General features: G+C 40.5%; 1 protein-coding gene across 1 annotated transcript in view; it reads left to right on the top strand.

Annotated features, from left to right (window-relative positions):
- The window catches only part of Tet1 (tet methylcytosine dioxygenase 1), an 86,606-nt gene that overhangs the window by 20,947 nt on the left and 41,837 nt on the right, over positions 1–23,822 (top strand). Inside the window, 2 exon segments of the mRNA XM_036167163.1 lie at positions 2,425–2,450; positions 3,485–3,504. Of these exon segments, the coding sequence (XP_036023056.1) occupies positions 2,425–2,450; positions 3,485–3,504 (46 nt within the window).

Below are 23,822 nucleotides of genomic sequence, written 5' to 3'. Positions count from 1 at the left end.
CAGGCTGCCTGGAGACATTCAGGGGTCAGGCCTGAATTGTGATTAGTCCTATCCTGGGAGGGGGCCGTGGTCCCTGAGGGCATCTGGACTGAAGTACCACTGGCTGCAGTTGGAGGTGCCTGTGGCCTCTTCTAAGACTTCCTGGTTTATGAAAGCTGCTTCTTTACTTGGCTGGGAGGAAAGTTCCAGCACCTATCTGACATCTGTGGACAGATGAGAAGGGGCAAAAATTTTTCATGTGGAAGACTGGAAAATAAATAAATAAATAGATAGATAGATAGATAGATAAATAGATAAATAAATAAATAAATAAAACTTTTTAAAAATTTTTATTTATTTATTTGACCTGTGGAGGTCAAAGGACAACTTACAGTGATCAGTCTCTCCTTACATGTAGGTCCTGTGGACTGAACTCAGGTCATAAGGCTTACTTGCTGAACGATCTCACGATCCTAATGGTGTCTCAATGGTCAGGCAAAACTGTAGGTGCTGCCACAGTACAGAGGTGGTGTTTTGATGCACAGGTGTGTGGGTACAAGGGGCTCCATGGAAAGAAGACTCAGAGTCACTTTAAGAATGAATTTAGCCCTTGGCGGCTGCAGGGGATTCAGCCTTGAAGGACTGAAGCATCTTCCCTTTCCCTCGGGCATTGTTATTTCTCTCTAATTACAATTAGGCAGTTAATTTCCATACCTTCAAAGCAACCTGAAAGGAGCTCCCAGCCATAAAATGCCAAGTGCATTTTACTTGATTTCTCAGGTACCATGGTTTTCCGGGTTTCCTGAACCAAGTGTTTCCTAGGCCTTGATCCTTTGAGACTCTCTTATCCTTGACTCTCAGATTCACATAGGGGGATAAGAGAAACAAAGGTGGGGTTAAACAAAAGAAGGATTAGGGCTGGTGCTACTCTCTGGCACCAGGCCAGGTGCTCAGCAGGAATCCATCCACAGTGGTGGATCCTTTGGAGCCAGAATTACAGCAGCTGTGCTGTCAGATGTTTGTACTGGGAACAGAACTCAGGTCTTAGGTAAGAGCAGCATGTGCTTTTCACTGTTGAGCCATCTCTAGCCCCAATAAATCTCCTTGTAGAAGACTAAATTACCGCCAAGCATTGTGGCATGCACCTTTAGTCCAGCACTCAGGAGGCAGAGGCAGGGGGATCTCTATGAGTTCGAGGCCAGCTTGCCTGGTCTACAAAGCAAGTTCCAGGCCAGCTGGGTTGTTACACAGAGAAACCAAGAAACTTCATTTTCTACAAAGTCAGGTGGAATGATGACAGCAGCCCCTCCAGGCTCCTGGAGCTATGAAGTAAGTAGCTCCTGTGCTCAAGGCCCAACCCAGCACTCAGGAGTTCAGGGCAGTCCTCAGCTACATAGCACCCTTGGCAGATTCTATTGGGATTCTGGTCATTTCCAGGGATGGTTAGTGAGTCCTGCAGGGGTTTCAGTTCTACATGGCCCATCGGTGAACTCTCAGGCAGCAGTGCTAAGGTTGTGGGGCTGGGGGTCTCACAGACACCACTGAGCTTTTACACCTATCGGACTGCTTTCTGACTGCACTTGTCTGTCTATGGGTTGACTTCTTCCTGGTCTTGTTTTGAAGGTGGGTGAGTTGTTTTCTTAGAGATCAGTGACACTGTGTAGCCTCGATTAGTCTGGAACTCACTGTGTGAAGCAGGTAGACCTCAAATGCACAGAGATCAGTCTGTCACTGCCTTCTGAGTGCTAGGTTTAAAGGCATGTGCCACCACGTCTGGCTCTATCATTCTCATTCTAGTTTTGTATTCTGGACCTTTACATATCTTGCAAACTTGTCTCCTATTCTGTAAACATTCTAAGCATTAATTAATTTGAAACATTAATCTTTCTACTGCTGAAGTTATTTAACCACATTATGGAACATTGGAGAGACTGATGGCAAATTCCCATTGAAAGGCCATTGTAAGGGAAACAAGCCCCCCCCCCACTAGCTCTGCTAATTGCAGATTCAGTGGGAAATACTGCACTCTGCCCCCACGACCCATATCAGAAAAGTTAGCCCACCATGCTGTGCTAACAGGATGCTTGCCAAATAACCCCTGGGGTTGTGTTTGCAAGATGAATTGCTTAAGAAGAATGCTTGCCAAATAACCCCTTGCTGGATAAGCTTGGAATTTGTTTACCTACCCAGACTTTGAGAAAAGACCATGAAGACATCTGGCGTCGAGGTGTCTGACCCCACTCCCCTGCCCTGGTAGAACTGCCTCATAAAAGGCCTGTGAGCCTTAAACTCGGGGTCACCAGCTACTCCTCGCGCTGGTGTCCCACGAGCCTCGTGCCTAGAAAATAAAGCTTCATTTGTGACCCGATATCGGAGTGAAGCTCTCTGTTTTGTACGCCGACCCTAACACCATCCCATAGATTATTAGTCTTTGTTAGCATTCAGGGAAGATTCTTCCCATGGAAGTCATTGTGAGTGTAGCAAAGTGATGTGAAGCTCATTTACATTGCCCCAAAGCTGTCCCTACCAGCTTGGTCCAGAACTTCCCAGACAGGTGTGGATTGCACACCTTGCACTCAGAAGATAGAGACAGGAGGATCAGGAATTCCAAGGCCATGCAGGGCTACATGAGCTCCCATCTAAAATAATATAAATTTCCCAAACATTCCCGTCTTCCCCAACAAAAGCTTGTGGAAATCCAGCACTAACCCTCCCCCAGAACTCCTGGTGCCTACCATGTTGCTCTGTCTCTATGTCTCTATGTCTTGGTTCTGGAGACTTCAGACTTGTGGGTCACCACACTGTCATAGATTGGCTTATTTTTCTCGGTATGATGCCCATATATTATCACGTGTCAGCTTTGCTTTACTTCTTAAAACTTAGTTACCACCATTGCCTGTACAGCCCCAGTTTATCCTCTCACTCTTTGGTGGACCCACCTCTTAGCTGCAGTGAAATGTCACTGTGAATGAGGTATGCAGACACATTCCTGAGTCCCTACTTTCCTTCCTTTGTGTGCCTACTCTTGATATTCCCCAAAACACATATGTTCAAATATATGTAGCGCCTGAGGAGGATAGAAAAGGGCATCAGGCATCAGGCATCCTGCAGCTGGAGTTACAGGCAACTGTGAGCAACCATGTTGTGGTGTTGAGAATGGAACCTCAGCTCTCTGCAAGATTAGCAAGTGCTCTTAACCTCTGAGGCATCGTAGCTGCTAACCAAGTTTGGTCCGCTCAAGAATATCATACCTCACACCTAGAACATTACCTTCTCTGAAGAAGAAGTTCCTGTTTGTTCTCACTGATGCTTCCAGCACCTACAACAGTATGTGGCATAAGTGTATTGTTAATAACACACACACACACACACACACACACACACACACACACACACACACACCTGCTCCAGAATCCATCCATTATCAATTAAATACAGAACTCTGCAGTTGAAACCTTGGGACAAGAAAGAAAGCTGTTCTTGCCTTTGCTATGGCTGTAGCTAGCAGAAGAACAAAAGGCCATTGTTGTGGTCCTGTGTGACCTGTGCGTCAATGCATCCAAGTGGAGTCACAGTAGTTCAACTAAGCTTCAGCTTTGCTCCTGTATTGCCCATATGTCCATTCTGCAGGGAAGGATGAGGACAGGGTAATGGTGGCATGCCAGGGCCTTATTCTGAAGCCAAGCCCTGGAAATACTACTTTACTACACCCTGACAGACTGTGGCACTTTGGATGAGGTGCTGGTCCTTGCAAAGAGTCTAGCCTTCTGTATGTGATGGCCCAGCAGTCTGATTCAGGAGGTCCACTCAAATGCCAGCCTCTTTTCCTGCATCCATATGCCACTATCCCATGGTTGGGCCAGACATCCTCTCTTTTCTGCCACACAGAAGGGGACACAGCAGTGATAGTGAGTAGCAGTGCTGACATTCTGGCCTCAGCTCTCTAGTTTGTGAACTGCTGTCCTCCCAACAGATTCCACTGTACCCCAGCAAGCCATATTGTTCCTATCACCTCCCAAACTCTGATGAACATTACCCTTTTTCACTTAATGCAGCTTTGTAGTATAGAAAGCAGAAACTAGTAGAAGCATAAAATTAAGTAGCTCCAAGATATGGATGGACTTGGAGATGTCTTTCTCAGAAAACTCAGAGATCAAGTTGCTAGAATCTAGAGCAAAAAGAATTAGATTTGGCAGGGCGGTGGTGGTGCACGCCTTTAATCCCAGCACTCGGGAGGCAGAGCCAGATGGATCTCTGTGAGTTCGAGGCCAGCCTTGGCTACCAAGTGAGTCCCAGGAAAGGCACAAAGCTACACAGAGAAACCCTGTCTCGGAAAAAAAAAAATTAGATTTTAACTATCCAGCCAGACTGTTAGTAGCCATGTGTGACTATTTTAATTTTTAGTTTAAGCTAATAACAAAACAACAATAACAACAACAACAACAACAACAAACTCACTTTCTCAGTTCACTAGCAAAAATCCAAAGCACTCAACATCACACATGTGCCTGTGTTGGCCAGCACAGATTGCAGAATGCATCCTTCAGTAGGGAAAATCTCTGTGCGCCACTGCTACAAAGATAATTGGCATAAGTTTAAGTCATAGAAACGTAGAACTCCAGCCTTTAATTCCAGCACTTGGGAGGCAGAATCACTCAGATTTCTGTGAGTTCCAGAACAGCCTGATCTACATAGTAGCTATAGCTATGAGTTTCAGAACAGCTATAGCTACACAGTGAGACCCTCTCTCAAAACAAAACTATGGAACCCTACACTGAACAAATAAGAGATACATTCCTCTTGGTCACTTTAAGAATATACATGGTAACCAACTATAAACACAGCAAAAGAAAATCTCAGTGCATTTTCCAGAGTAGAAGTTATAGAAACTGTATACCTGTTCACAATGCAATTAAGTTAAACACGTGAAAGCAAGTTAGATGGCTCAGGGGCTAATGAAGCTTATCCTTGTCACCAAGACTAGAACACACAAAGTGGAGTGAGAAATTCAGTTCCTCACACACAAACAATAAATATGTTTCGTTAAAAAACAAATTATTACCGGGCAGTGGTGGCACATGCCTGTAATCCCAGCACGTGGGAGTCAGAGGCAAGTGAATCTCTGTGATTTCGAGGCCAGCTTGGTCTACAGAGCTAGTCCAGGACAGGCTCCAAAGCTACAGAGAAACCCTGTCTTGAAAAAAAAAATTATTATCAAAGTGTAGACAATCACCAATACATTCATACTTACAACTCTGCTCTTTTTGTTTTGTTTTGTTTTGTTTTGTTTTGCTTTTGTTTTTGAGATGAGTCTTTCACTATGTACCTCTGGCTCATTGTGTAGACCAGGCTGACCTTAAACTTACAGATATCTGATTGCCTCTGCCTCCTGAGTGCTAGGGTTAAAGGCATGAACCACCACACATGACTATCAGCTTAATGTTAAGATTTATTTTACGGCTAGAGACATGGCTCAGATGTTAAGAGCACTGGTTGTTCTTCCAGAGGTCCTGAGTTCAATTTCAGCAACCACATGGTGGCTCACAACCATCTATCATGAGATCTTGTGCCCTCTCCTGGTGTGCAGGTGATCACTGTATACATAAACTATTTGCCACCCCATCATGTTGGAAATCAAAGCTCTTGCTAAATTGCATACGTGAATGTTGGTCTTTCTTGGGGACTTCCCTCGGACCCAAACAGTAACTTTAGTTCTATCACCTTCTTACCTTCATAGACACAAGACAAACATAAAATAATAAAATGAATACATTCTTAAGCATTAGAAAAAGAACATAAATTTTGTGTGTGCTGTTGGGAGCTGTTTGGCCTAGTTTTGGACCAGTGTATGAGTTCTTATCCAATGTGTCTTCAGATGAGGCAAAAGCCCACAGGGACAGTCTCACTAGCAAGGACCAGTGGACTTCAGGAAGGTGCAGAATACTTCTGGAGTGGTGCGGCCTGCATGCATTCTTCTCTTGTAATAGTGATGATTCTCTGGGTGGTTTCAGTGTCACTTTGTCAATCATGCATGTGACAGATGTGAGTTTTCTGGAAAGTCCATTTTTCTTGAATATTTTTCCGTAAAATCCTTTGGGAGCTGATACTTCTCAGGTTTCTTGTCTGGGGGTGCCAGCTGTCACTTCAGACCCTGGAGATGTTCTGACTCATGCTGACAGGATTAGAGGCAGATCACATGTATTGTTGTTCTTGAAAATGTGTGAGATCCTTGCTGCATTTAAAACACATGTTTGATACCTAGAGTCTAAAGAAACAAAAGCTCCAGGGAAACAAAACAGGAGACTTGTCATGCTGTCACACACTTGTCACCCAGAGCTGGGGAGGTGGGTGTTGACTAACATATCCCTGGTGTTCACCGACCAGCCAGTCCAGCAGGATCAGTGAGAACTGGCCAACAAGAGACTCTATCTAAAAGAGGAAACTATGGGGAGAGGGTGTAGATGGCTCCAGAGGAATGACATCTGAAGGTACCAGAATACACAGCTGTGTATACACAGAATACCCATGCTACATGCAAGCGCGCACACACACACACACACACACACACACACACACACACACACACAGTGTGAGATAGTGTATGTTTGTGTGTGAGTGGGGGGGAGAACAAATCTTTGAACATTCATTTACATGAGACAATTCTTTCAGTGTTCATTCAACACTCTTATAGCCATTCAAAACACTTGATCTTTTTTGATAACCCCTTCTTATTAGGGTGAAGAAAATGAAAGAATATAGAAGTGTTCATCTTCTGTTATCAGAAGGAAACTCCCATGCTCTCTAATTATATTCTTATATTGTTGCTGTTAATTCTACAGTGGTCAACTGCAGATCAGGTTCTGATCTCAGATGAGAGTCACAAAATCCAAGTCATTGAATTTGAAGCCTTCTTTATGTAGAGGATATCAGTGACTTTAGCTGATATCAAGCTGAAATTAGTGGTATAGATGGCTGAGCTGTTTAGGGGACCTCTGTGTCAGTGTGACTTTCTTCCTGTCATTGCTGAAACAGTAGTCAAAAAGACACAAGTGTATGGGTTTTTCTGTTTTTTTTCTTTGTGTGTGTGTGTGTGTGTTTGTGTGTGTGTGCAAAAATAGGAACACCTCAAATCATAGACAGCATGAGATCTGGAAAACAATGGCTCTACACAAACATGATTTCCCAAAGGCTTGGAGATTGTCACAGTGGCTACAGAGGTAGGAAAGCATGGGCATTTTTTGCTGACACAGGGGCCCTAACTTGTACACTATTGGTCTAAATAACACAGCATGATTTCACAGCTGAATGGGTCCCCATATGCCTCAGCTCCTGCTCTGTGAAGCATGTCAATCCAATCCCCAGGAATTTAATGGGGGTGTCATTTGCTGTTCTCACTTGAAGTATTTAAAGATCAACCTTATTTTCTCACCAGAGAAACTATTGTCCAATGTGGAAAAATGCTTAAAATGTCTGCTCATGCTTACTCCTTTCCTGGACTAGAATGTCAGCATTTTGGTTTGGTCATAAGGATATTACTCTACAGAAAATTCTAGTTTAACAACCAAGTCAGTTCTATAGCCTTGTGTTCCCACCTTTGTATAGTAACTTGATGACATATTCTCTCCATATTTTTACTAAATAAAAAGCAAAAAAAGAAAGAAAATGAAAACAACAACAAAAAGACAGATTATTCCCTCCTGTGTTATAGAATATCAACATGAAGTCAATGACCCAAAGGACAAGTTCCATTTCTGTGTGATCATGCTGGGAAGAGACAAATAGCATGGATCTGGGGTTACAGATGCGGCACTTGCCTTCTTTTACCATAGTCCGTTCTTCCCTTATGGTTGACAGTCATCATCCTTTGGGAGCTAAACATGGACAAGAGCAGCCCTAGGCAGTCTCAACACTATTGTTCCCACACAGCAAGCCCAGAAGTGACAAACAAGGATTCTCCTGATACCTGATTGGAAATGTCACAGCTTGTCTCCTGGGTGAACCTGAGTCAGTGACTGGTGTTGTGTCAAGGACCCATGGCCCCAGAGGACACAAATGCCTCCCTACTGTGCACACTAAGGTGTTTATAATCAGTAAGAACTTGGCCTGTGATGGTTCTTAGAAAACTTTACATTCATAAAGTGATTCCTCCTTCTAAATTCAAAACTGCCCAAAAATGCAGTGATTGCTCAGTAGGACAGGCTTAATGTTACTCTGTCCTTTTCAACTTTGCATATGGTGAGTGAGAGAGCTGATTTAGGGGACTATGGTTCCTGTACATGCTTGATAGCTGCATACATCTTTTATCACCTCTGTGCCTTTTGAATAGTTCCCACCAGATGCAGTCACTTATAAAAAAACTGACCAAAACATCCAATTGTGTGACACAAGGAAGGATCACAGCAGTAATGTGATAGCGTGAACAGTTGTCATTGTCTCTGATGTTATCAAAAAACCTTTTCAAAGACTATTAAAATACTATATTTTTTAAAAAAATCTTTATACACTTTATGTATATAAAAATCATAACACTTTATACATAATAAATAAATATTATAAAAACAGATGAGAGAAGGCACATGTCATGAATTATGTCATGAGCCTCAGAACTGTGACATCACAGTAGTCAACTTTATCTTTATGAAAAGCTACTCATGTCAATAATGCTAAATGCTGTTGCCTAAAAAAAGGAGACTACACTGTCAGGGGAGGGGTGTTCTGAAGTACATGGTAAGAAAATTTCTGTGAGTCTCTCAAAATGGCTGTTGGAGTTATGAGGAGGTTTTCCATTCACTCCATCTAGTTGTTTAAATTTCAGAAGAGTGGTCACATTTCATCCATCTACATAGTGTATTATTTTTAGTGATGTTTTGATGTTTCCAAACATATCTGCCGTTCTTCATCACCCATTTACCAAAATTTTAACAATGATTATTGCCAGAATGACTTTCCAAGAATCCTAATACACTTTTTTATTCTATAATGTAATTGAATTGGAACTACTTTTCCACATAACTTCCCAACTTTTTCACATTTTGAGGGAAAACTACTGTTTTCTTTTCTACTTGTCCCTTTTGCTTCAGTGGATGTCAGTGGATGTTTAGTCATTACTCAGGAAGTGTATTATATTTATGGGAGTCTTTCTTGAGCAATGTATCCTAGTAAATTATCTAAATATGTGTGTATGAAAACTGACAATTTAAATCAGAACATATATGCATATATGTGTCTACAAACATACTGTATAGGTAGCTATACTGAATAGATTAATGGGATTTCTAATAATAATTCCTCCCTTTCAAAGCTGTGTGACTACATTTTCATTCCTTGATTTTAATGATGACTGTAAATATTGAACAGTGTACTTGATTGAAGCATTTTATTAGTTTCAGCCTCTTTCTGCATTTTATAACTTATTTCACTCTAGTAGCTTTTACACAGACATGTTGAAGTAACTGTGAATAGCAGTATGATCATCCATCCACTCTATACACTAGAAGTTGGTCGTTTTCATGCTGCCACCAATAAGGGCATGCTATTTTACTTATGGGAAGGGTTCTAAATACTTTTAGAATCACTTGCTTTTTAAAAACTGGAACAGTTGTTTCTCAAATAACAGTTCTGTTTATTTTTAGACAGAGAAGTAACACTGTGACCCATGTTATTGTGTTCAGATTCCAGTGTTCCCAGTTTTGTAGTATTCCTAGTATTTTATGTCATTCTAATAAATGTTTTTCTAATTTCTCTTTTATTCAAATAGGTTTTCCTCACATAATATATTCTGTTTTTGTTTTTCCCTTCCTCTACTACTCTCAACTCCTTCCTACCTCTCCTCCCTTCCAAATATACTCCCTCTCTGCTGGTCATTAGAAAACAGTCTTTCCATAGGATAATAATAAAATAAAATATTTTTATGTATTTAAGTCGACAGAGTCTGCAAAGAAAGACTATTCTAAATTTGAAATAAACTAAAACATGGGGCTAGTATCCTTTTTTAAAATAAAAACGGGGTTGGGGATTTAGCTCTGTGGTAGAGCACTTACCCAGCACGTTCAAGGCCCTGGGTTCGGTCCTCAGCTCTGAAAAAAAAAGGCAAAATAATAAAATAAAAAACAAAGATTTTTTTTCATCTCTTAATTATATGCATATATCCGTGCATGTGTATGAGAATGTGCATTTGAATACAGTTGTCCATAGAAGCCAGAAGAGTCATCAGATTTCCTGGAATTAGATTTCCAAGCATTTGTGAGCCAATTGATGTGGGTGCTAGGAACCAAATTTGGGTCATCTGGAAGAGCAGTCTGTGCTCTTAGGCACTGAGCCATCTTTCCAGCCTCTTTTAACCTTTCTTGGATAAATTTTCCACTGTATGAAATGTTTCTATACTAATTCTATAATGCAGAAAATCATCATCAGGAAAAACAAGAAATTCATTGTGCCCCTTTTTTGTTACTTACCTACTCAATAAGAAACATTTGGCTCCAAATGGGCAGTTATTTACTGGATATAAACAAAATTTTTAAAACATTTCTGAGTTCATCAATAAGAATGATTCATCCGTCATGTTTATAGTAGAACCATTGCCAGAGAAAATTATTTTTCCACAGGATTCTTCTCTATTTCATCATGGCCTGTTACTCCAGAAGAGTGGCTCACTCTCACTTTAGTCATAAAATCCATGTAGCTAATGGCAGCGGTCTCACTGATCTACATTGGATATGCAGTCACAACTGTCATGGACTATGTTTGATATCTACATAGACAAAGGTTATGTTTACATTCTGAAAGTTGAAATTCTATATATGTGTTTGCTTGTTCAGTGTTTAATGCAACAGATGTTTCCAGCTTTAACTCTGTTTTATGCCTAGGAGGCTAGGGCTAAGGTCAGTTAATATGATCAACAGAGATCAAGTAAAATGCTGTGTATTTACTGAGTGACTGACTGTTCAAAAGTTATGAGATCTACACTTTGGAAATGTAACAGGTTGCAGCCACACCCGCCAAGGCTGAAGCTTATGTCAGGCCCATGTTAGTCAATGACCTTAGCAGCACTACACCCTGTGATTTATTTTTATCAGTTTTCTATAGGAAAGCAACTGAAAAGAGAGAATTAGAAACACAAAGGCAAACTTTTCTATTGTTCCATCACTGTTTTCCAAAAGCAGAAGAGACATCTCAAACAATGGTTCACAGAAAATGATTTCACTCAAGTCCTGTATGCCTTGAAGTCACCATATAATGCAAATTGTTGCATAGGATGGTCCCCTCACCTGTTATATATGCAGCTATGTGAGATACCGGGTTTCTTAACCATTGAAACTTGTGTATAACTATGAGAAGCACAGCAGAAGAGGGTACCAGATCTCATTATAGATGTTTATGATCCACCATGTGGTTGTTGAGAATTGAACTCAGGACCTCTTGAAGAACAGCCAGTGCTCTTAACCTCTGAGCTATCTCAACAGCCCCCCCTCATCTCTTTTTATCAAGATATAATTTTAATTCAAAAATAGTTTCAGGGATAAACAGAGATACTATGACTACACAAACTTGTACAATAGAATATTACTACTGATTCATATCTAAATTATATGTATCCCCAAACCCTAGTGCACTAGAACTAAATGTACTAGATGATTTTCTGTTGCTCACTGTTTTGAACTTTGAAAGTGTATGAGTAGTCTACCAATTTGTCCTCTGGCCACTGTGACCTTGGTTATGTCACATCACATCAAACATCATCATGTCAGGGACATGAATGGCAGACTACAAACCTCATAAGGTTTCCCTTTCTTATCTACACAAACAAAACACCAGTGTTATTGAGTTGTTGTGACATGTACATTCTTTATTCATACCCTCAAACACTGACTCTAATAACTAATGGGTTTTTGTATTTATACCATTCAGAAATTCAAAATTGTTGCCATGAAGTAATTTTATGAATTATAATTTGATTCATTGCAAATGTACTTTAAATGTAAGATATTTTTATATTATAGCATATTGGTGGCCCCCCTTTCTACCACTATACTAACAATCTTTACAGGTAGGCAATTTTTTTTTGGTCTAATGACTCTGTTTGTCAAAGAATTCATAAGCACACCAATTAGATATATGAAGGCAGGAGATTCCAAGTAATACTTACAGGAACAGTGTAGCCAGTCTCTTCCAGAATTGCACCATTTGCCTACCAACATCAAATCCCACAGTGAAGTTGTGTGTGATGGGAAATTGAAACCCTCTCTCCATTGCTGTCAGTCTCAGATGTTCAGAGTTAGTGAAAGGAGAATATTTGATTATGCACATTTGTCCCACATGAGTCAAAAGTGAATACTCGGGGATTTTATGAGACATCACCATTCACTTTATGAAATATGAGGGATGAAAAAATATCAGATTGTTCTTATAGATTGCAATTTTTCTATATTTTCTAAGAGTTGATGGAATGTGACAGATTATTTTATAAACCAGGTAAGATATTTTCCATTAATACTTTTCAGACTGTTGCTTAATCAAACTTAGATCTTAGAACCAGCTTAATGCTTATCATCTTCCTCATATGGTAGTTGTGTTCTGTACCCGTCAGCTTACCAATGGGCTGTGACCTATTTCCTTATCTGCATCAACTCTCCCTCAAAGAAAAATATCTTATACTCTTGCCATTATCATTTTGATGGATTATTTCAGCTGGATCTGGTCACAACTGATGATGAAGAAAGTATTAGATTCCTACTAGAGGGGTTGGGCATTTAGTTCAGTGGTAGAGCACTTGCCTAGCAAGAACAAGGCCCTGGGTTCGATCCTCAGCTCTGAAAAAAAAAAAAGATTCTTACTAGAGATAAGAAAAGATGCAAATTAACAGAGCTTCTTTAGCCTTTGTGCGTGTGATTCTAAGATTCACATTTATATGGTTATACAAGAAATGTATCATTATCTATTTGTGACATAATCAGCAAAAGTTGTTATCATATATTGTGACATTAATTCTCTTCTAGCTTTGCACTTTCTAATTTTGAAAAATGTAGACACACAGAATATCTGGGGTACTGACTCACAATTTGATGTTAGTACAAATAATAGAAATGCCATCTCTGACCCTGTCTTTGGGACTTTCTCATTTTCACACAACCATAGTAAAATTTGTGGATTTAAAACTTTTACTCATACTATGAAGCCTTGCAAATACCCAAAACATATGTCCTTTGGAACACTGGGATGGCTGAATTTTAATAGCTTAGTCTCTAATTCTTCCTATAACACACTGAGAAACTGTACATCCAACAACTCATTGGAATGTTTAAGTGGTCAGATTTTTTATATAGACGTGAGTGATGCGAGTAACAATATGTACACTGTTGAAAAGTGCTGTGGCCACTCCTTCCATGAGATGCTTCTCCAGCAATTTGATACACCAGCAGGGCAAATGAAGCAAAGACAACACAACAACTGATTGTGGAAGGTAAAGTGTCCTGCAACAGCTGCTCCTTACTTTCATCCTTTATAGCCTTGAATGACTGTACAGTGTTCAATGGGAAAAAGTACAAAATGTTCTCCAGAGTACAGGATTACTACATCTTGTCGTTACCTAGGCAGTAAATATAAGTGTGGATATACACTATCCACAAAAAAAGTTGCCTAGACACAAAGTTTGTGAATTGATAAAAATGATTTTTTCCCCTTTTGCTAGGAGAACTCAATGCCATGAACAATCCCTTAAAATGTTTGGAAATAAGTAATTTCCTCGCGAAATGCTTTAATTATGCTTAGAAGCCCATCAAAGCCTTGTCTGCATTACAGGTAGTTTACAAATGTGCTCTGAGTAATTCTTCAAATTACATTAGTCTTATAGCCTCACATTTATAGTTAATGAACTATAATACACAGAAGCAGGTTTTGAGAGTATCTCACAAACATACATTTATGATTATATTTAGTAAATACTAATTTGTGATTTTCTCCCATGATAAGCATGTTTTTTTAAAAAAATAAAATACCTATAACTCCATTTTTTCTTTATTAATAAATTTTTAATTCATTTGACATACATTCCAACCACAGATCCCCCTCTCTTCCCTCCTCTCGCCCCCTCCAACCTTTCTCCCTCAACCCACCCACATTAGTGACTCTCTGGAAAGTCAGCAAAGCTTGATACATTCAGTAGAGGCAGGTCCAATTCCCTCCCCCTGCATCAAGGCTGCATTAGGTGTCCCACCATAGGTAGTGGGCTCCAAAAAGCCAGCTCATGCACCAGGGATAGATCCTGATCCTACTGACAGGGGACCCCTTAAGCAGACCAAGCTACACAACTGTCTGGCTTATGCAGAGGGCCTAGTCCAGTCCCATGGAGGCTCCACAGCTGTTGGAGTTCCAACTAGGTTTGTTTGGTTGTCTCTGTAGGTTTCCCCATCATGATCTTGACCCTCCCTGCTCATAGAATCCCTCTTCCCTCTCTCCATCTGGACTCCTGGAGCTCTGCCTGGTGCTTGCCTGTGGATCTCAGCATCTGCTTCCATTAGTGTAGCTGCATTTTTTAACCATCAACCAATTTTCAGTTTTAGGGAGATAATAAAAATGGTTATTTCTCATATCAATTCTCTTTTGTTAATTGTGCATTCCTATTCGTAAATGATATTTTTCTTTCAAGTGCAGCAAATTCTGAAGGACATACAGTTTACTTACCCCATTGATATCCCCTGAATATAGATCCTAAATAAAATATAGATGCAGAATATCAGATTTTCCATATTTTTAATTTTACACAAAACCCTTTGCTGAGGGCTGGAGAGATGGCTCAGGGGTTAAGAACACTGGCTGTTCGTCTAGAGGTCCTGAGTTCAATTCCCAGCACCCATGTGGTGGCTCACAACCATCTTTAATGAGATCTTGCACCCCCTTCTTGCCTGCAGGGATACATGCAAACAAAACACTGTTTACATAATAAATAAATCTTAAAAGACAAACAAACAAACAAAAAAAACCCTTTACTGAAAGGGAAAATAGCATAATTCTCCATATTTTCAGCAGTTTGCACAGCTATATTTATCTGAAGACGTGCTAGAGAGATCCACAGTGAATAGCCAGGACAGTTGTACCCAAGAGTAATGATTTCATAGACATGCACAACCAAAATCTTGTGGTGCAGTGTGTTTCTCATGGGGCCTTGTAAAGTGAAATATGTTGCTTTTAAATTTTTGAAATATCTCCAATTGTTCCTAATATTTTTCTATTTAGCAAGGAAGGTGTTATCATTATTTTTAGAAATATTTATGTATGTAACTTGCTAATGTATTCAATGGAAAATGAGCATTTGATACGATTATAATTATAGAAAAGTATCAGTGGCAAACGTGCTAAATAGAATGTTATTGAAAACAACGTTGAACAACTTTCTTGCAAATGCATATGTTATTCTCTTCATACCCTGAAGTGTGTGCAGTGTGTCTTGCAGTCCTGGTTTCAGGAAATCTCCTCATGTTGGAGGGAAAGGCTGAATGCTGCTTTCATTGCCCCCATACTCCAGAGAATGAGACTTCTTGTGGAACATGTGAGTGGCAGCCTCAGAAGATTATCCTGCTTCCCATGGTCTCATGTTCAAGGGGCTGATATAGAAATTAAGCTATTAAATATTTTATGTCTCGATTTATTCATTAAATCAGGGTGATCAATCCTTTTATCTCTGGAAATGAAGTATCATCCCTAAACTCTATTTCATTTACCCATAAAAACACTAATCTGGAACCCATAATATGTACTTGAAGGACCTAGTACAGACCTGTGCAGGCCCTGTCTGTGCTGCTTCTGTCTCTAAGAGTCCATAAAAGCTTCACTCGTGTTTATTTAGAGGGCCTTGTTTTCTTGGTGTCCATTATTCCCTCAGGCTCATAAACTATTTTCCAACTCCTCTTCCATGGTATTCTGAAGTCTGAGGTCATGAATTTCATGGAGACATCCCATTTTTAGGGCTAAGAATTCCAAGTGCTCTCACTCTGTGCACTGTCTGTCTGTGGGTCTTTGGATTTGTTCCTATCTGCTGCAAGAGAAAACTTCTCTGATCATGACTGACCACGATATATGAGTACATCAGAATTCCATGAGGAGTCATTCTTTCAATATGTTTCTTTCTTATTTTTCTTTTAGACCAGTATTACTTCATTTTCCAATAAGTTCCTAGGCTATTGGTTGGTGGAGGGAAGTTTATGATCATTATATACAAGGAAACAGAAAGGTGGTGTTGTTGTGCCCTCTTGTGGCCAAAGGTAGTCATGTGCTTGTCCTGCATAAATGAAGATGTGAATAACTGATGTTGGAGTGCCACCTTGTGGAAGTGAGAATCTAGTGCACCTGAGTAGTGTCTTCTCTCACAGTTGGTCTGCAAGCACATTTTCTTTCTCAAAAAGAAACCCAACCTTAGTCATAACTGAAAGTTACGCTTGGTCTTCGGTGAGATTCATGATCACCCCTCTACCTTGCAAAATTCCAAAGGTCTTTCAAACCAGTGAAAATGCTAGGGAACCCAGGTTTCTGAATATCATTGGATAATCCAGGCAGGTGTCTTCTGTCTAGTCCAATGGGACACTCTTCTCCACATACCCAGCAAAAGGTTCATATTCTAGAAGCTGTGTCACTTGTGGTAGAAATCTCGTCATTATCCTGAATCCCACAAATAAACGGTATATTTTATAATACGCTAATAGGAATTCGATTGCTTGTGGTTGTAGGACACCAAGAAGAAACTCCCTTCCGTGGTGGTTCCCACTGTTAGCTTGCAAACTCCAGGAGAATGGCAGAGGTAGGCAGATATCAAGGAGTGGAATATCTCAGTCCACATAAATATGCTAAATACTCGTGAAGGAAAACCTGTTCCTTGTGCCCTTCCAGAGGTCCTGAGTTCAATTCCCAGCACCCACATGGTGGCTCACAACTATCTGTCATGAGATCTGGCACCATCTTCTGTATACATAATAAATAAATAAATAAATAAATAAATAAATAAATAAATAAATAAATAAATAAATAAATAAATAAATAAATAAATAAATAAATAAATAAGAATAAATAAAATAAATAAAAGAAAACCCCTTCCAAAATACGATTTTCTGGTTATTAGAAACCAAGATGAACTTGCCATTGCAGATATACTGTGCCTTACTGTGCGTCCCTTCTACACACAGAGTTGAAGATAAAACTTTATCATGCCAAGAGAACATTCATGACAAACTCAGAATCCCGAGCAACGGTCAGATAAGAAGAGAAGTGAGTGAATTTAGAAATGTCGCCAGGTCGCCAGGTGCTGGGCGGTGTGCTCTTCCTTCCGTCCTCAAGTATGACCTATGGAAGGGTAGTCAGTGCTCTTAACCACTGAACCGTGTCTCCTGCTCCCCAGTGTGTTTTCTTTTTTTCTTTCACTTTTTTGGAGCTGAGGATCAAAGCCAGAACCTTCAGCTTGCTAGGCAAATGCTCTACCACTGAGCTGAATCCCCAACCCCCAGTGCTCCACTCTTAAAGAAAACAAAAGAAGTCAGTCAAAAAACCTACTATTGCTGTTCTACACCTTCCTCTTTGTAATCTACTGTCAAATAGTCCTTTAAAAGCAGCATCTTTAGAGCAAAGTACTCAAAACTGGGGTGTAAGACATTCAGATATAAAAATCTTTGTTCAACACTTTCTGTTCTCTGAATCTCCATGCCGAAAAAGTCCTCTTTTGGTTATGGTGAGCAACTTTTTTACGATCTCCCAGCAAGCAATTCTTTTCATGCAAATGAAGCCGTTTCTATGACGTCTGGTGTGGATAATTCTGATTGGCTGCCTGATTCTGATCTTTTGTGGCTCTAGTTGAGTAAAGATCAATGCAGGGTTTTCAGCATGAGTAACGCTTTTTGTAACTTGTTAGAACTTGAATATATACCCCATCTGTGCTGTCTCTTCCTCCTTCCCACCCCCTCCCTCTCACTTCATTTATGTTGATGAGTGCTATTCCTGTTTGTATATGTAGGTGCCCCGAGTGCTTGCGAGGTGTGGGCAGTGTCCAGAAGAATATCAAGTGCCTCCAACTGCTGAGTTTATCTTTCCAGCCTCCACCCCACGCTGCTGTCTAACACCCTTCTTTCTGCAACCTCTTGTACTCCACTTACCAAAACAAAATGACCTCCATGGTCACCCCATCTGATTAAATAAATAATTAATTAAGTAATAAATAAATAAATAAAAATAGCAAGCAAACAAACAAACAAACAAAGGAATAGTCCTGTAACCCCGGGGCTCCCTCCAGATATAACTATGGCTGCCCACCCATACCCCTTTCTTTGTTTTTATTGTGGTCTTCTTACTCCAATTGACAGGAGGGATGCAAGTGGAAATATTGTTGCTTTGTCTCTGTTTAGTACACACCTAGGAACCATCCTCAGGTTGTCTTTTTTTTTCAAGTGACCAATGACATTTGACAAAAGGACAGAAGGTCGCTAGCATGTCCCGCCCTCTGTGAACCACTGTATTTCACTATGAAAATGCATAAAGACTGATTGCCAGAAGAGGTCGCCAAAACACTGTCTTTAAATTCCACTCTGACTTATGACCTTCTTTTGTCTATTTTAGTTTGTTGAGATTCAGTTTCTTTGTATATCTTTAGCTGTCCCGTAACTTGTACTCTTTCTCAGACTGACCTTGAACTCGGAGTTCCTGCCTACGCCTCCCAAGTGCAGAGATCAAAATCATGTACCACACCCAACCCTGAATAGAGAATGTCTTTACATATGAATCAGGGCTGTTGATAACGTATTTGTATTCTGGGACTCCTTGATCATTTAATTAATGATAGAGTACGGGTGTGGGAGGAGGGGTCCTCATTAAGCCTGTATGTGAAAGTCAGAGGACAAATGCGGGTGTCTTTTGTCTTCTAATATCTGGGGTGTAGGTACACAAATAAGTTGCTAGGCTCAGTAGCAAGCACTTTTATCCCAAGAACTATCTGTGCTCCCTTGCCCTCCCTGTGTGATTTTTTCAATTTGTTTACTTGTTGGTTTAAGACACTGATTAGGCCGGGGCAGTGGTACCCCATGCTTTTAATCCTAGATCTCAGATTGGCACAGCCAGGCAGATCTGTGTGAGTTCGAGGCCAGCCTAATCTACAGAGTGACAGGACATCTTACACAGAGAAACTCTTTCTCAAAAAAAAAAATAATAATAATAACATTGTTTAGTTGTGTGTTCATGTCTTTTCTAGAACTTACTGTGTATAACAATCATGAGTTGAACTCATAACATAGCTGCCAGTTTAATACCATGGGCTGGAGAGATGGCTCAGAGGTTAAGAGCACTGGGTGCTCTTCCATAGTTCCTGAGTTCAAATCCCAGCAACCACATAGTGGCTCACACCATCTGTAGTTAGATCTGGTGCCCTCTTCTGGCCTGCCTGCAGACATACAGATAGACAGAATGCTTGTATACGTATTAAATAATTAAAAGAAAAAAAAAAAGCCGGCATCACCATGTGAAGCCCACAAGCCTTTTTTGCTTTTCTTCTTTACTCAGGGTCTTTCTATGTAGTACCAGCGTTCCTGGAATTCACTAAGTACGCCATGCTGGCCTAAGCTCTGTCTGCCTCAGCCTCCTCATTGCTTTGATTAGGCCTGGACACCACACCCATCCCAGGAGATGTTTTTAAAGGTCTATCAGTAAACTCAGGAAAACCCCTCCTTCCTCTATTGATGGGATGGGACTAAGCAATCACAGTGAGAGCTGCTTTGCCTTTCAGGTCGCTGTTATCAAGAGATAGTCGAAGGTCAGTAACGTCTGGCAGATGTGTTCAGCCACATCTGGTTGGTCCTACCCAGAGCTTCCTGATCCACTGAAGGGTCACAAGAAGGGGTGTGCAGGTCTGTCGGGAACCATCCTGCAGTCACGCAATACCCTCACCAAAGATGCCTTCCAGGACAATATAGAAGGTAGGATACATGGATGTTCTGTTGTAACAACTCAAAACTTCAGAAGCAAGGTGGGGTGGCTCAGATGGCGAAGCAGAACCTACCCGGTGGCTTATTTTTATCATTTGTTTGTGTGTGGGTATTTTGCCTGCTTGCCTGCCTGTCTGCAAACACTTGGAATGCCGAGTTCCTGGTTCCTCTGGCAGCCAGCAGAAGTGGGAGGATTTGCTGAAATTATGGATAGCTGTTAGCTGTCTCAGTGTCTGTGCTGTTGACATTATATTCAGGAACTGGTCTCCTGTACTAGCGTGTTCAAGGCTCCTTCCCACTTTCTGTTCTATCAGGTTCAGTGTAACGCATTGTTTTGTTTTTTATGTTGAAATCTTTGACTTGACTTGAATTTTGTTCAGATATGGATCTCTGTAGAATATGCAGAGTTATGCCATTGATATCTGTTGAAAATGCTTTCCTTTATCCACTGTATAATTTTGGCTTCTTTCTCAAAAATCAGGTGTTCATAGATGTATTGATTATGTCATGGTGTTTGATTTGATTCCACTGATCCATGTGTCTATTTTTATGCTAATATTAAGCTGCTTTTATTCCTCCAGTAGAGCTTGAAGCCAGGGATGGTGATGCCTCTGGAAGTCCCTTTATTGTACAGAATTGTTTTAGCTATCCTGGGTTTCTGGTTTTTCCATATGAAGTTATTATGGCTCTTTTGAGGTCTATGAAGAATCGTGTTGCAGGTTTGATGGTGATTGTATTGAATGTATAGATTGCTTTTGGTAAGATTGCTACTTTAGTATGTTAAACCTATCTGTCTGTGAACATGGCAGATCTTTCCATTTCCTCATATTTTTTTTAAACTTCTTTCTTTAAAGATTTAAAATTCTTTTCACTGTAAGACACTGTGTGGTTGTTGGGAATTGAACTCAAGAAAGACCTCTGGGAAAGCAGCCAGTGATCTCAAGCCACCTCCCCAGTACCTTGCTGGATCTCTGAGTTTAAAAAAAAAAAAGTGGCCTGAATGGCATAAAGTTTCCTGAGCCTGGGTCTTCCCCTTCCCCTCAGAAATCAGTTTCCCAGCACTATGGTGTGTTGTTTGAACTCAAGTGAATTATAGTTGTGTTTATATATATTTATTTAATTTTAACTTATTTTTCTTGTGTTGCTGTTTTTTGAGAGACAGGGTCTATCTGTGTCATCCTGCTTCAACTGGAAGTCTGTGTGTGTGTTTGTGTGTGTGTGTAAGCACCTTTGCAGTGTGACCTCTGAGGTCATTGGTGTAATGACTGGGTCCCTGTACTTTCACTGCTCTGGTCCTTTGTTCAAGGCTCTCCTCCTCCTCCTCCTGCTCCTTTTCAGTTTTTCAAGTTTTTTCAAGACAGGTTTTCTCTGTGTAGTCAGTCAGTCCTGGCATGCAATCTGAATACCAGGCAAGAGATGCTGTTGCCTCCATAGTGCTGGGATTAAAGACTTGTGCCACCATCATCCAGCCACACTGCATTTTTAACTCTGTACCACAGGTATCCATTCTGTAGCATTTCATTCTCTTTTTAATTATTGACTAAATCAGTGGGGTGGTTTTTTTATTTTTATTTTTATATCTTTGTTTTTGTTTTTCAAGACAGGTTTTCTCTGTAGCTTTGGTGCCTGTCCTGGACTATCTCTGTAGATCAGGCTGGCCTCGAACTCACAGAGATCCACCTACCTATGCTTCCCCAGTGCTGGTATTACAGGTGTGCGCCACCACCGCCAGGTAACTCAGTGTTTTAATAAGATTTCCTCTTTCTTTTAAGTTCTGGCCCTCTCAAGGCTATGAAAACATAGAGAACAAAAAGGACCTTGAAAAATTATGTCACATGGTGCCTTCCAAGTTGGTGAGATAAACAGCCATGATAAGGACCCCCAGGCAGGAATACAAGCTGGCATACATGTGTATGAGGTAGTGGTGGTGGTGGTGGTGGAGGTGTATCCTTTAATCACAGTGTGTGTGTCTGGGTCTGTGTCTGGGTCTTTGTGCGTGTGTATGTATGTATATCTATCTGCATACAGGAGTATAAGTTCCTAAGTTGAGTTCTGTCATCATGAAAGAAGGAGACAGGACAGCGAGGGCACATAAAATCAGCAGAGAATCATATTTAGCCCCGGTTTGCAAGAACCTTTTATTAGCCTAAATACTGCTAGAATAATCAAGAAAAAGTCCAGGCCTCAGGGGTGGGTGGAAGTGAGGCTGCTCTCCATCTTTTCAGCTACTTAGGACCTCTAGACCTTCTGTTTCCTTTTGTTTTATGTGTGTTGTTGTTTTTCCCGGTCTGTAAATACACATTTGTTGCCCGCTGGTGAGGTGGAGGTGTATGCCTTTCATCCCAGAATTCAGGAAGCAGAGGGGCATTGTGACCTTCTGTTTCCTTTCTTTCTTTCTTTCTTTCTGTCTGTCTTTCTTTTTTCTTTTAAGTTCTGGGCCTCTAGAGGCCTTGAAAACACAGAGAACAAAAAGCAAAAAAAAGCAAAACAAAACAGAATTTCCACAATTTGTCACATGGTGGCTTCCATCTTGGTGAGGTCACCGGGTAAGATGGCTGCCATCCTCTCGAATGCTTCCATGTTGGTGAGGTCAACGGGCCATTCTGAAAAGTTTAGAACTGTGACCGATCCACCCCTCACCGCCCCCTCCCCCCAAGCAGGCCTACAAGCTCACATGCACATGCATGAGCATATGTGTACATGCATGAACACATTTTGAAAGTAAACTAAATGTACAGTATAGTTAACAGGAGAAGAAATTAAAAACACACACAGAGAAAAATGTTCCTGGGGTTTTATTTTATATTTTTAAATTCTTGATTGATTTTTTGACACAGGTTTTTTTCTGTGTAACAGTCCTGGCTGTCCTGGAACTCGCTTTGTAGACCAGGCTAGCGTCAGACTCACAGAGATCCACCTGCATCTGCTTCCAAAGTTCGGGTATTAAATGTGAGCACAATACTCACCTGGCTATAAATGTATTTTTTTAATTAAAGAATCAAACAAAGCGGAGGGCAGTGGCTTGTCCTCCACCAACCCCCACCCCACACACCTTGTGTGCACACACAGGCATACACAGAGACACGTAAATACATTTTTGAGATGAAACTAAACGTACAATAAAATAACATAATAAATAAGAAAGTAAACATGCCTTTAATCCCAGCACTCGGAGGCAGAGCCAGGTGGATCTATGTGAGTTTGAGGCCAGCCTGGTGTGCAGAGTGTTTTCCAGGACAGCCTCCAAAGCTACAGAGAAACCCTGTCTCGAAAAAAAAACAAAAACAAACAAACAAACAGACAAAAATGTAAAATAGATGGGGTTGGGGATTTAGCTCAGTGGTAGAGTGCTTGCCTAGCACGCACAAGGCCCTGGGTTGGGTCCCCAGCTACGAAAAATAATAAAAATTAAAATTAAAAAAAATATAAAAGAAATGTAAAATTTAAAATAGTCCTGGAATGCGTGGTGGTGATTGTGGTGGTGGTGGTGTATCATTTAATCACAGTGTGTGTGTGTGTGTGTGTGTGTGTGTGTGTGTGTGTGTGTGAATGTCTGTCTGTCTGTGTGCCTGGTTACGAGATTATAATTACTTAATTTATGTCCATCTTTCTTTCCAGCTCCTTAGGCTCTCTGGTCTCTGGGGCTTTCTTTTTTTTCTTTTGGTTTTTTGGCATTATTATGATTATGATTATGATTATGATTATTATTATTGGTTTGTTTCATTTTTTTGTTTTTTGTTTTTCTTTTGTGTTGTTGTTGTTTCCTAAGAAGAGTTAATCTAGATATGGCCCGTGTGTGTAGGAATTACAGTTTAGTCACAGTGTGTGTGTGTGTGTGTGTGTGTGTGTGTGTGTGTGTGTGTGTCTCCATGGCCCAAGCCTATACTAAACATA

The sequence above is a fragment of the Onychomys torridus genome, chromosome 18 (assembly GCF_903995425.1).
Source record: "Onychomys torridus chromosome 18, mOncTor1.1, whole genome shotgun sequence".
Taxonomy (NCBI): Eukaryota; Metazoa; Chordata; class Mammalia; order Rodentia; family Cricetidae; genus Onychomys; species Onychomys torridus.
This window is presented reverse-complemented; position numbering and strand designations above follow the sequence as displayed.